This window comes from Calidris pugnax, unplaced genomic scaffold (assembly GCF_001431845.1).
Source record: "Calidris pugnax isolate Ruff unplaced genomic scaffold, ASM143184v1 scaffold76, whole genome shotgun sequence".
In the NCBI taxonomy this organism is placed as follows: Eukaryota; Metazoa; Chordata; class Aves; order Charadriiformes; family Scolopacidae; genus Calidris; species Calidris pugnax.
In genome coordinates this window covers 1,400,077-1,414,322 of record NW_015090827.1, presented here as the reverse complement: position 1 = coordinate 1,414,322, position 14,246 = coordinate 1,400,077, and the positions used below count along the sequence as shown (strand labels likewise).

Sequence of the window (14,246 nt, the reverse complement as noted above, 5' to 3'; positions counted from 1 at the left end):
ATCAAGATGAAATTCTGTGCAGCAGAACTGTTTAAGCTGAGCTGGCCTGAGCGAGTAAGTTGTTTTGTTTTAAGAGGATTAGTGTTTTAGTCCCTAAAAATCATCTGACTGTCTGACTAAATATATGCATGATATGCCTGGAAATAACGACAGAGAAGTAAGTACAGCTGGGCTGATACCCCAAATGGTTAAGAGGGGCTTTAGACATTAACATTATTTTCTTCTGGATGCAGCTGGGGCTCAGGTTTCCAAGGCATGTTATGGAGCACCCTGGGAATGGCAATCTTCCCTTCTCCTTTAATTTATAGCGTGGAGATGCTTGCTAATGAGAGAAATAATCAAAGATCTGGAGGACTGAGCTCCCTCCATCCTTCAGGAATGAAAGCAGGAAAATCCTTAATGATGCCACAGGCTCACACGCTAAAAGGATTGCAGATGATTCTAATTAATAGGGACCATTCTGACTTTGTAACTGGCACGCACTGAAAAGCACTCCCCGCTTTCTAGGTCAGACATAAAGACACTTGAAAGCAAGTGCCAAATATCAGTCCCCGAGGTGCCTGCTTGTGTCTGTAAGCTAAAAGGGAGAGGCTTCCGAGACCTAGGGCTAAATATATGTTGAAAATAAAGGAGAAGGATGGCAAGGGGAGGAGGCTAACATGGTCACTCCTTCACAGACACCAGCACCATCCAGGTGGAGAAGGTTTACGGCACCATTTGGCCTCTAACGCTGTAAGACAAAACCCCAGGCACCAGGAGATCCTGATGATGGTGTTGCAGTAAATTATACAGGGAAAAAAAAAATAATTAGGGGCTGGGGTGTGTATTTCTGCCTTACCACGTCATGACAAACGTCCCAAACCAAGCCCAAGCCCACCAAAATGAGGTGGCACTGCCAGCATCCCACGGGTCACCCCCCTTGCCTCTGGCCACTGAGCAAACGCTTCGCATGACTCTCCACCCTGAAAGACTCCTGTCTGCACTACACAGCACTCCCTAGGGTTACAATCCTTTTTTTTTTTCTTTTTTCTGAATAAAACATCATTCAAGCAAAGCTCACCACAAAGCAATTATTTTCCCCTCGGTCCTTCCTGTAGCTCCTTTACAGCCTGCACATTGTTCTGCGCTTCCCTTTGGCTCAGCCCGTTTATGAAATGCACATGCCATGAAACCAGCCGTTTAAAAGCCATTTTGTAGGTATAAACTCATCTTAAATAAGTAAATAAATAAGAATAAGAGTCACGGCTGCTGCTCCTGAGGCCATCCAGCAGAGCCCTGCTGGCACGGGTGGCAGCAAAGCCCGAGGCAACCACCCTTACCTTAAGGGTGGCTTCAGCAGCTCCCACAGAAAGGTGGGTTTGTCAGTGATTCCCAGAGATGTTTTCTGCAGCTAAAGAGATGGCAGAAAATAGGCTGCGTGGGCTGTAAAAGATGATTTACTACAACTAACCTCCCAGTATAAATGAAATAGAGACCAGCATCCACCTTCTTCCTTTGCCTCCTTTATCCGTCTAATTAAACGGCAAAGCAGACACCTAACCAGGAGGATGACATCCTGATACCCTTTCCTCAGCTCCTCCATGTGTTATATTACCGCACTAGGTGGGGGGCTTATTTAAAAATAAAACAGTGAAAACAAAAGCTGAGTTGCCAAGTCTGATTTTTCAGGCAAAAAGCCTAAAAAAGCACAGAGCCTAAAGACTTTGGTGGTATTAGAACTAGATGATCTTTGATGTCCCTTCCAACCCAAACCACTCTATGATTCTATGATTTAGATACACTCATGAGAGATCACCAAACATTCTCTCTTATTTTAAATACTAAGAACACACTTCTTAACTAGAGATGGGGGGGGGTGGGGTGGGGATGGACAGACTTGACTGAGAGTGAGCAAGATTCACTACAGAGCTGTAAAAGGGTAAATACAATACTGATACGCTCTGACTGCCTCAGTGCCCAGATGACCCAGAGCCACCTCTTTCCTTTTAATTATCTATCTGAGAAACAAGAAATGTTTGTGTTTGCGATGCAGGGCTAACACAAGTCTCACGTGTGTCTTTAGGTACTGCATTATAAAGCAGAACTAATAACTACATGAAAATGGGTAAATAATATGCTGCAGAGAACAAGGACTGCAATTACGTCTGTTTCTCCCCGTTCCGAGCCAGTACAAACTGAAGGTGGCCATCAACACAGTGAAAGAAAACACATCCTATTGTTTTTCTTTTTATATACTTTATGTATTTTATATAAACAGCTCAAAGTAGCCATGGTAGATGGAAGCAACTCGGAAATGAAAACAGATGAAAACAGAAATGCAGACTATTAGCCAGCAAACTTCAAAAGAGAATGAGGGAGAAGATGACCTGCTCTTGACCATCTACCCCTGAGGACATCCAACCTAAGGTGACACCTGCTACAACCTTCTCTGGGAACACATTCAGAGGTCACAGTAACTGCAAGTTGGGCTGAGAGCAGTGGACAGAAAGTGATGCCAACAGCCAAAGCCAAAGGTGATACTGCTCCTCAGAGAAAAGTCCTCCAGCATCACAGACAGCCATTCAATTTCTAAGATTGCTCACATACTGTATTTTCTCTAGAAATAAAAAACCCAAAAACCTATAGTGATGATGAGGCAATCAGGACTCTGGAGTGAGCTAACTTCTATGGCATATTACATTACTGCTACAAAACCTCTTTGAGAAATCTGGTTTCCTTTGATTTTTTCTTTTCCTTGCTATCTAACGCTAGGCTCAAACTCATTCCCATGGGAACTTTCATTAAATATTTACCAGCTTCATCTAAATAAGGACTAACCCTGCTTTGCTGCAAGTAAACTTCACGCACTGAAGGAAGCCAGCCAATTTCAGCACATCAGCATCTCAAAACCAGCGGTATCAATAGAACAACAACGTGAGTCAGTTAAGAGCCATTTGAGCTAAGTATTATGTAGTTCCATAATCCAAGTAAGAATAATTAAAGAATGAGTAGCTGTAGCCAGGGAAACCCACCAAACCCAATGGACTGTGAGAGAAACAATACGAAGTAATCCACCTTGCATTATTTTACAGCAGACAAAGCACCATATTGAAGTAACCATTCTCTGAAAGAAGCTACCAGAAGAAGAAGAATGCATCCCATCATCTTTGTCTTTGTGGGAGCTCACAAATTAATCAGGTATTTAAATGTATGGGCAAGTTAGAAAGTAAGAGCACAGATGAAGCTGTTGCAGAAAGGACAACCACCATTAACCTTTAAGCATCCAAGAGAGCTGGGGCTGGTGGGGTTTACTGAGCAGATGGAAGGTGGGAAACCTTATATGCAGCCTAATGGGATTCTCATATTCCAGTACAAAATGCCCATAGGGAGGTGCCTCACGCACAGCACTTCACTGCACACACCCACAGGCCACCCAGCTCATCAATAAATGGGATTTTACTGTGCAAGCAGACCACTCCAGGGTAATAAAGCTACACACAGCTACAGCTCTGGGAACATATGGAGGCAGTGAAGGATACAGGGAAAAAACGGGCCATGCTGATGAATCACACCTCGGTCCACAAACTAAACTCCTCCAAGCCTGCAATACGCCAGGGTGAGCACATGGACACCCCACAGATAATATAAGAACACCATAATACAAGAAAGCCCCTCGCCCCCCGGGCTGCATCCCCGGCAGGGATAGAGGGGGGTTCGGCCCCGCTGCTCCACTCTGGGGAGACCTGCCCCCGCCCAGTGCTGCCTCCAGCTCTGGGGCCCTCAGATATCAGGAGTGATAATTTTAAATCTGACAACTACCAGAAACGTTAACAACTCACAGAATCACAGAATGGTTTGGGTTGGAAAGGACCTTAAAGCCCATCCAGTGCCACCCCCTGCCCTGGGCAGGGACACCTCCCACCAGCCCAGGTTGCTCCAAGCCCCCTCCAACCTGCCCTTGAACCCCTCCAGGGATGGGGCAGCCACAGCTTCTCTGGGCAACCTGGGCCAGGCTCTCACCACCCTCACACCAAACAAGTTCTTCCCCACATCTCATCTCAATCTCCCCTCTTTCAGTGTCAAACCCTTCCCCCTTGTCCTATGGCTCCCCTCCCTGATCAAGAGTCCCTCCCCATCTCTTCTGTATGAAGCATGAACCCAACCTAGCTCTGCACCAGAAACTGCTGCCTCAAAGGGGAATACACAAAGATCTCTTGCTTTCTTCAAAGCTTCCTGTAGCCAACCAAAAACCTATGACATCACAGCCTTTTTTTTTTTTTTTTAAATATCCCAATCTTCCCTGGAGAACACTTCAGCAATAAGCAGCCAGACCCCACGCAGGATTCCTGCCAGCCTGTGCGAGCTCGTTATTTCTGCAGCAGCAGCAGATGAGCCGTGATCTCCGAGATTGGGGCTTTAGCAGCTTTGGGAACTAATCTCCTCTCCTCTAATGCCTGTGCTCAGTCTGCCACCACCATACAGCAAACTCACAGCAGAAGGGAGAAAAGGGGCAGATCGTACCAACACGATGGCATCAAAGCGTATCCAGGGAAAGCTCCCTCTATCACGCAGAGTGAAAGGGAGGGATACATTAAAATGAACATTGCTTATATAGATGAACAGGCATTCATATATGCAGCAGTCAAAATAAGTCAGAAATAGGGTCAAGGCATCTCTCAGCGAGAAACCAGCCGAGGTGGCTTCATCCTGTTTGCCCACCATGATGACAGGTCTCCCAACACCTTCCTCTCCATGCTGGACTGCCCTATCACATACGCACACTCGAGTGCACACGCTCACTCCCTGCCCCCAGTGACGAACAAATTGAACTAATTGCCACCTCAATACTACCTACAGGTTGCAGAGATTCCCCCAGGACTGGACCAGACATCATCAAGTTTCCAGCACCACAAACCAATTGCTCCAGGCAAACACCTGAGAGACCTGGGGCTGTTCAGCCTGGGGAAGAGTGAGAGGGGATTCATCAATGCTCATCAATATCTAAAGGGCAGGTGTCAAGAGGATGGCATCAGACTCTTCTCAGTGGTGCCTGATGACAGGACAAGGGCAATCACACACAAGCTGGAACATGGGAAGTTCCACCTAAACATTAGGAGGAACTTCTTTCCTGTGAGAGTGGCAGAGCCCTGGCAGAGGCTGCCCAGAGAGGTGGTGGAGTCTCCTTCACTGGAGACATTCAAAACCCGCCTGGACACGTTCCTGTGGGACCTGCTCTGGCAGAGGGCTGGACTGGATGATCTCCAGAGGTCCCTTCCAACCCCTGGAGCCTTCTCTTCTCCAGGCTGAACACCCCCAATTCTCTCAGCCTGTCTTCATAGGAGAGGTGGTCCAGCCCTCTGACCATTTTCGTGGCCTCCTCTGGACCTGTTCCAACAGGCCCATGTCCTTCTGATGTTGAAATCAAGTCTTACGGCAGAGTAACACACAGTGGAAAATGCCAACACAAAAGCACTCGTGAGATACAGCACATTGTAATTTACAGAAGCAAAGGTAAAAATGGGGAAGTAGGAGCAAAGTGAAAAAACCCCACATTTATCTAATGCTACTGACTCTGTGTCTTACCTTCCAATGGGTCCCAGGTCCCCCGAGTCCTGGCTGCCTGCATCACTGGGTGTGCTCACTGATTTCGAAGAGGGAGACATAGGGGTTGGGACTAAATAATGAAAATAACAGGTATCCCATGTTAACACATGCAGCGACTGCACTGATGAAGAGCAGTGTCAGACAAATCAAAACCAAGGGACCAAAATGATAGTGGGTGACATGAGGAGGAGAGTTTGAAATGGTGAAAGCAAATAAGGAAGGAAAGAAAAAGAAAAAGGAAGAGAGTCAAGTGAATTTTAAGTCTCTTGGAAGTGTTAAAACTGACATGAATTTAGACAGGACTGAAAGCCCAATGGGAATCTACAGCTAATCAATGAGGAGATATCTGTGGAAATAAAACAATGCCCATTTTCTTGGGTATAGTTTAAAGTTCAGTTGCGAAAGATTTTAAAGGTATGAAGAAATATCAGGGGCTAGTCTTGTCAAAAAACTAAGTGAACTCTTCTGGTAAAGTCAAGTAGGCAATAGAACAAGCATTCTTTTCAAATTTTCCATTTAAATCCAAAGCCAGTGTCCATTTTAAATGGTCTAAGGCTGCAGTGTGGAAATGACAAAAAAGAAAAGCTAAATAAGGAAATCCAGCTAAGTTAAAATCATTTCCCAAAGATGGTGAGAATACATATTAGTTTGCTCAGTGATTGTGTTTTCTTAAGTAATTTAGGTCAGATAAAGTTTCCATTTTGGGTGGGACATGATTTCAACGCTCAAGGAAAAATTTCCCTTGGTTTCGATACTATTTGCCCAAGTTCTAGAAATGATTTTCTCTTTGGCTTGCCAGGGCTTTGAAGCACATTTCATGCAAAGGCAGTTTTGTTTCCTGAAACAGGAAAGGAAGTTCACAGCTCAAGGTCAGCCTGAGTTAAAGCTCTTCAGCACGGAAATAATAAATAAAAAAGTAAAAATATCCTGATTTCTTTTAAAATGGTTTCTCAAAAATATTTAAAAAGCAGAGATGGCTCCAGTCAAGATTTAATGCAAGTATTCTTCAAAGCAGCCACATTGAGGCTTAAAAAGAGGTCTTAATGTGAGAGCAAAGTTTTCCATTTGGTTTAAATCACGTGCATTTCCTTTTATAGATTTAACGGAGTAAAAACTTTAAACTATTTTGTTATGCTCCATAATGTATAATGACAGACCTGTCAAGAGATCTGGATTTTCCATGTGGTCAAACATTTCAGGCAGATTCTCACTAGAGACTGTCGCAGAAATGCCTGCAGCGTGAAGAGCGAGTTCATGCTCATGACAGCCCTTTGGCAGGTCATAGGTATGTCCTGGCTGCTTATTTATTCCGTATTCCCAGCGGGATCTGGGTATCACATGCAGATGTGGAGGCAGAGTTAGAGCCTCTTTTTAGATTAATATGAGTAATTTAAATGCTAGAACATTAAAAATGTATCCGATTTTATAATATCACTATTGAACTTACAGAATATATTTTATGATACATAAAAATAACAGAATTATTACTTGTCAGACAGTTCTGAGAAGGGCCATTTAAAACTTCAGTCACTATATGATAAGTTATAAAAATAGACGCTTGTCTCAAGTGTTGGTTGATGCAAGTTATGAATGGAAATCTCAGTTCAGAACGTCACGATCTACTTGCATATGAACCCAAGCATCTGTGAGGGTGCTCTCCTAAACCAAGGCTTCAGTATTTTGTCAGATTTGGAGTTTTTCCCTAAAAAGTATAGGCAAGAGGAGGAACTTCTTTACTGTGAGAGTGGTAGAGCACTGGAACAGGCTGCCCAGAGAGGTGGTGGAGTCTCCTTCTCTGGAGACATTCAAAACCCGCCTGGACAAGTTCCTGTGCAACGTGTTGTAGGTAGACCCGCTCCAGCGGAGGGGTTGGACTAGATGATCTCCAGAGGTCCCTTCCAACCCCATATGATTCTATGATTCTAAGAATATCTAGGGGTAAAATCTTAGATTTTTCAGCCCCAGTGAATTTAATGACAAGGCTGAGCACCCCCAGAGGGGCCAGTATTTCAGTTAGAAAAAAGTGAAGGAAGGGGGGAAGGAAATTTCTCACTTTAGGGCCACTCAAAAAGTGAGACAGAGGTTAATCAAGGTCAGATACTATAATGAGTACTCAGATACTATAAACTTTGCCACATGTATTTTTAAACTGAGGACTTCAGATTCTACAACTGAAACATCAAAACCAAAAAAAAAAAAAGGTTGGACATGTGAAACTAGATCGAAAAATCTACAATAATGACCTGATAAGCTTCTTGCTATTTGTGATTTGTCTTTATTTCCCCTCTCCAGTTTTGCTCAGCTTTAAAAGGAAATCAATGGGAGTTCCCACATGGCTACGTTCCTCCTTCCTTACCAAATGCTTAGTCTGAATTTTTAAAACAAAACTTGGGGCTACTAAAGTACAGAATGTATAATATTATCTTGTGGGTCATCAGGTAGATGCGAGAGAAGATAAAACAGCCCATCAGAAAAGAAATCACTGCTGGTATGCAAAACTAACCTGCAATAACGGTCACAAAAATTTCTTGAAGAAATGAAACAAATGTTTTTGGCAATGACAAGTACTCAAAATGCCATGAGCTGGTAGGTGTGAATGGTATGGCAGGCATTCAAACAGAAGAGTTCACTTCACTAATACAGCCAAAAACCAAAAAGAAAAAAAAAAGCCAAGCATGCTTTAATAGAAGGAACGCATTCGTCGGGGCAGAGCTGAATGCTTTACAGTGTGCTGCTCTTAAATACCTAGAGGTGGTTCTGGGGATATACCAATGCTCTGCAACAAAGCTTCTGTCTCTCTTCTCTTGCGGTCTAGGTCAGAATCTTCCTGAGCTGGCTCCTTCTTCTGCTGTAGATCAGCCTGAGTTGAAACAGAACAAAGCAGAGAAGTCTCATCCACACGTAACCAGCTCTAGCAATTAATTGTCTGGGAAATATTTGTATGCACCACTGCTCAGGTACACCTTGAAATTCACTAGACATGTTTAGATAATTTATAAAACTTAGATAATTCATACTCTATATATCAGTAACAACATTTTTCCCTGAATGCGGGAAAACTGATTTTTGCATATGTATTTGCAAGGCTTTTTACAGTACACTGATGGAACTCTACCTCTCACTCATCAGGTGCAACTTACACAGCTAATATAAAAGCTGACTGTAGAATAACAGATATCATTAACCTGAATAAAAATTGGCCCCTTCCTACTTACTCCAGGATCAAGAAATAAAATTCCAGTGGACTTTAGTGCCACAGCTTACAGGCCTACATTTAGTATTTTTGTTGCCAGCCAGTGGTGGGGACTTTCTCATAAACGTCAACATCTAACAGGAGCAAAGGAAAGGACAAATGTGTCTAAAATGGGATTTTAACAGCCCCGGGCACTAACAGCCAAAACTAATGGTCCACAAGACCCCTCTTTGCTTAGATATCTATTAATTACCCAGAACTTCCACACCTTAACCTCCCACCCCTCTGCTCTACTGGGACCTAGAAACAGGAGGAGTAACATCTGTCTTAACCAGAATCCCTCACATTTGGCTCATCATTCCCCAATTTAGTAAGGTGGACAGAAAACAGTGATAGCTCAGGGGTTAGAGCACCCCCTTGAAAGACACAGGCTTGGGGCCCTTCTCCCAAGCAGATGGGGGACCTGAACCCAGGTCCCACTTTGTAGCCTAGTGTGGTAACCAGTAATGCAGGGAAAACAAAATGCAAGTGGTTGTGCCAAAATGCAAAAATGCATTTTGTCCTGTCATAAACGCAGAAATCCCAGTACAGTTCTCACAGGGGATGTCTGGTGGCATCTGCCTCTACGCTTTGGATCCTCATGTGGTCCTACATCGCCTCCACACAGAGAGGTTCTCCTTTCTGCCGAAACCAGAGTGTGGGGCACAGAGGACTTACACAGTGCCTCAGCCTGGCATTGATTACAGAATCATAGAATTGTCTGGGTTGGAAGGGACCTTCAAGATCATCGAGTCCAACCATCAACCAAACTTTGATAAAAACCATCACTAAACCACGTCTCTAAACACTATGTCAACCCATCTTTAAATCCCTCCAGGGATGGTGACTCCACCACTGCCCTGGGCAGCCCATTCCAAGGCTTAAGAACCCTTTCAGTGTCAAAATTGTCCCTATTCTCCAATCTGAACCTCCCCTGGCCCAACTTGAGGCTGTTCCCTCTTGTCCCATGGCCTGTTCCTTGGGAGAAGAGACCGACCCCCCTTGCTGCATCCTCCTTTCAGGGAGTTGGAGAGAGCGAGGTGGTCTCCCCTCAGCCTCCTTTTCTCCAGGCTGAACACTCCCAGCTCCCTTCGCTGTTTCTCACAAGACTTTTTCACTTATTTCAGTGCAGGCACAACAGCAAACCTGGGATTTCAGAAGCAGCCCCACGTTCTGCAGTTTGGATACAGCCAGGATGCAGAAGAACATCGCTTTTAAAGACAGAAGGTAAAATTCAGGCACATTCCTGGGCTTCGGTCTTCCCATGAGCTAACCTGAAGTATCTCACAGCACACAGGGTTGCAGACAACCCTTCTGCACCAGGGTACACAGGGAAGCACCATAGCAAACATGAGAATTCACTCCTGGAGCCCATGGACATCACTTCTAGGGCCCCACAGCACGTTCTCTAGAGCTGAGTGTCCCGAGCTGGATCCAGCTATTGGGGCCAGTGGAAAGTTCCAACCACCACAGGACCTCCACGAGGCACAAAATCAGAGGCAAGAGACAAAGGAAAGGACTTAATAGCTTTCTCAAGCCATTAGCTTGGCTCCCTTCCCTCTAATTCACTAACAGGCTAGTAATGAACACTGAAAATGTTAAGGTTTAAAGTCCTGCTTGCAGAGGACTCCCCCCGTGACTCCAGCAGCCCCACGGGGGGTGTGCTGGGAATCACGCAAAAATGGCTCAAATGGAAAAAGATTAAAAAGCCAGCCCTAACTAGCATGCTGATTTCTTGGATCACATCACACTTCCACAGAATTTCGTGGAATTACATGTACAATATTAAAGTGTCAGTTTAAAAGGAAACCCGTTATTAGTAAAGGATAACAGGTGCTTTAAACTATGGTAAGTGTTGACATTTGAAGGAAAGGAAACATAATCACTTAATGCTTCTATGACTTTGCATGAAAATGAATATCCACTCCCTGTCAATTCTCACCTCTATTCCACTAAGTGACTGAATAAAAAGAAGTACAAATCCCTTAATGAAAAACCTAATGCATATTGTCAAGGACAAACAAACTAATATGTCAATCAAACTTTAACAGACCTGGAAGATGCACCCATGCCAGAAGATGTAAATGCAATTGCAATTATGTTTTACTTTACTGGAGAATAATAATTGTAAATCTGTTAGCTTAGCTAGTAATCAAACTCGTCTGCAGAGTACAAAAATACATATTTAGATTGTAATGGCTTGAAAAAAAAAAAAAGGTAAGCCCTCTTTCTGTCTTGCTCCGCTCCCCACTCCCTTTCCATTGAAGGCGAGCCCAGGAAAAAGCATTGTGGCAAATCGATTTTTCTTCTGAAGCACACATACACATCATGCTGTCTAAACTGCTGTCATCTGACAGTGCAGCGGTTTTAAAAGCAACTCCCTCACCCCAACTTCCTTGGCTAAAAAAAAAAATAAAAAATAATCAGCACTTTTAAAGTTAGACTGATGTGGGCTTGAGGATCTCATTCCACATGACAGATACCTTGGGGTTTGCAACGCTGATATGTCAGAACCTCAGCAAGCCCCTTCTGCAAGCAGGAGCTACCTAAAATTAGCTTTTGCATATTTACCTCTTTCTTCTTCCTTTCTTCCTCCTTCCGTTTCTTTTCTTCTCTTATCTGAGCCAAACGCTGCTTTTTGCGCTCAAGTTCTGCTTTTAAATCACTTTTGTCTGACATTTTGACTCTGCTGGAAACAAAATTATGAAAAACAAGGTGAAAACAGAATTAAAAGTTTACCCCATTTACTGAAAAAAGACACTTAATTATCAAAAAATAGCGCTTCTAAAACTGCTATAAACACATTTCTGTACAAACACCAGCCCTTGGACTGCAGTGACATTGTAGAGAGTAGGATATTTTTCTCGCAATTTTTATTTCAAGAAATTAGAACAAAATATCACCCAACACAGAATACATTTTCAAATTATCTTTATGAGAAAACTACCTTTGTGAAGCAAAGCCATTTCTCTCTGCTTTTCAAAATAATGCTTTTACAAACCGAAGCTAAAGTCTTTTGATTTTCACAGGCTTCCGCGGCTCTGCTAGACTGCAGCACCGCATCCACAGGGGGATTTCCATTTTAAATGGGAGAAAGAGATCTGCCTCAAACAGCCCCAATACCTCATAGACAAGTAATAATTTTGCTGGCAAAAACTGGAATTGTGATAGCTTTAGCTTCTGCAGGTGCCTTGAATGGCTGCTGTCCTGTGTGCCCCCCGTTCCATGGGTAGGAGGCACAAAACCAGGCAACCCAGAAAACCTGAACTCTTCTTTAACAAAACAGCACTTGGCTCTGCCAACAGTCCTGTGCTCAGATCACCTTTCCAAGAGGAAGGAGACGGGCCTGATATTCCTGATTTCACTCCAGTCACACAAATTCGGCAAAAGCACTTCTTCTGAGCTCCTGAAAGACCTCGCCCATCACTTAGTGTTAAACACAATTCTCTGTAGGACAGTGATGCGAAACCGCGCACGCTCTGTCTTAAATCTGTCAGCCCGTGCTGCTGTTACACGAGCCTTGAAAATGAAGGGCAAAGAGATATAAAGTCACATCTTAGAGAAACGGAGCCAGATCTCTGAAGAACACATGGTATCAATCTTTTTCTACCGTTTTAAAACCCAGCGTTGCACAAATCCATAACAAGTCACAGATTATTTATTTATCTTCTCCCACCATCACCATTATGTGCTCTCACCTCACTGTTATCAATACTGATTTTCTTATTAGCACTTTACTTCAAAGACAGTCCTGACTGGTACAGACATTCACAACAGCAGCTTAATTCACACATCACTGACCACATCCACCAGCCCACCCCAGAATCGATCACATCGATGGCCACGCCACATATATGCACTGGGAGTCTGGTGTTTGCTTGATGCACAGGAAATCTCAGTGGCAACTCTCCCTTAATACTAATGAGAACTCCACCCACACGACTGCCTGGGTGGGTGGGTGAATGGAGACTCAGCCTATATCCTAAAAATTATATGGCACTTTCACCCCTCATAAATTCCTTTGGAGTCATCAACTTCCTTCTCAAAATGATAAAAGCACATGATGTGGAGGATACAGCCAACAAAATATCACCTGCACGTTACAGAATCATGGAATGGTTTGGGTTGGAAGGGACCTTAAAGCCCCCCAGTGCCACCCCCTGCCCTGGGCAGGGACACCTCCCACCAGACCAGGTTGCTCACACCTCCTGATCCAGAGTCCCTTCCCATCTCTGAGGACTCCCTGGTCACCCCACAGCAGCTCACAGTGAGTGGGACAGCTCGGGAGGACATTAAACCACTGGGTGCACTGGATGTGGGCAGGTGACCACCGTTCCTCCATCACTCTGACCCCATTCAGGATGATACTCTTTTCAATTTGAGACAGAAGTCAAAACAGTCATAAAAACTGCATTTGATATCAATAAAACTAAGCAGTAGCACCTTAAACAACATTCATCTGTGTGACCAGTTGACTTAAGAGACCTATTTTTATACATGGGGAAATGCCTGGAAAAGAAAACAAGCTTTTTTAACGGCAGCATAGACAGTATTTTGCCTATCTATCTGCTCAGGATTTGTGGGTCTCGCTCAGATATGGCTGAAATCCCATTTGAAGTCATTTTCCTAATCTGTTGGACACATTTGAATTCTGATGGTGAAGCTCCCCCTCAGAGCCCTCAGGACTAGATAGAGTTTTTGCATCCTTTTAGTTCTGCAGTTTGGCAACAGGGAGCCAGCTCCTGTTTCTATGCAGAAAATATGCAAATGCATTTTAAGGCTCATGACAGAAACCCTGAGGTTTTGGCATCCCTTTCAAGCTGTTTGTCAGATATCAATGAACAGCTTTCTTAAAATTCGTTCCCTTCACGTCAGGGAGAGCAACTAGCTTTTTTCCTGATTTCAGCCTCAACGGTTTAATGCCTGGCCCGTTCTTGACAACGCTGCAGTCAGGGTGATCAAATCCTATTATAACTTTGCCCTATTTTTAACAAAACAGATCTTACATACAACAAAGATGATGTATTAAATTTCCTTCAAAGAGTGTTGCTAGAGCCGAGTTATAGAAAGAAATTAATCTCCGGGTACTTTCATCTTGCATATATTATAGTCATTCCCTACATCCTCCCCCTCCAAACAGCTTCCCAACCTTCAAACTGACTATTTACAGTTTCAGCACAAATTGAACACCTTTCTCAGAGCCCAGCACGTCGGCAGTGAGCAGGAGGCACCCTCACCCATGGCTCTACTTGGCATTAACCACAGAGCTGACACTCCACATTCATTACTGGGAACGAATTCCTAATAATGACCACTCTGAGTGCCAAAAGGCATGCCACACAGAGAGACAGAAAGGCAAACAGTAAAAAAAAGATTTACTTTCAAGCATTCTCTGCGGTGCAGAATGACAGCCCAAGGCTTATGTGCCACC

General features: G+C 43.9%; 1 protein-coding gene across 6 annotated transcripts in view; it reads right to left on the bottom strand.

Moving 5' to 3' along the window:
• Window positions 1-11,782, bottom strand: part of DYNC1I1 (dynein, cytoplasmic 1, intermediate chain 1) — a 164,407-nt gene extending 152,625 nt beyond the window's left edge. For 2 of the 6 annotated variants that reach the window (XM_014940313.1, XM_014940316.1), the window contains exons 1-4: window positions 11,763-11,781; window positions 11,387-11,504; window positions 8,329-8,443; window positions 5,563-5,653 (exon numbers count right to left, since the gene is read on the bottom strand). In XM_014940313.1, coding sequence (XP_014795799.1) covers window positions 5,563-5,653; window positions 8,329-8,443; window positions 11,387-11,494 — 314 coding nt within the window. In that variant the 5' untranslated portion in view covers window positions 11,495-11,504; window positions 11,763-11,781. Of the gene's footprint in view, window positions 1-5,562; window positions 5,705-8,328; window positions 8,444-11,386; window positions 11,505-11,762 lie in introns of all 6 variants that reach the window. The other 4 variants (XM_014940315.1, XM_014940317.1, XM_014940314.1 and 1 more) reach the window with 3 other exon arrangements.
• Between the last annotated feature and the right edge of the window lie 2,464 nt (window positions 11,783-14,246).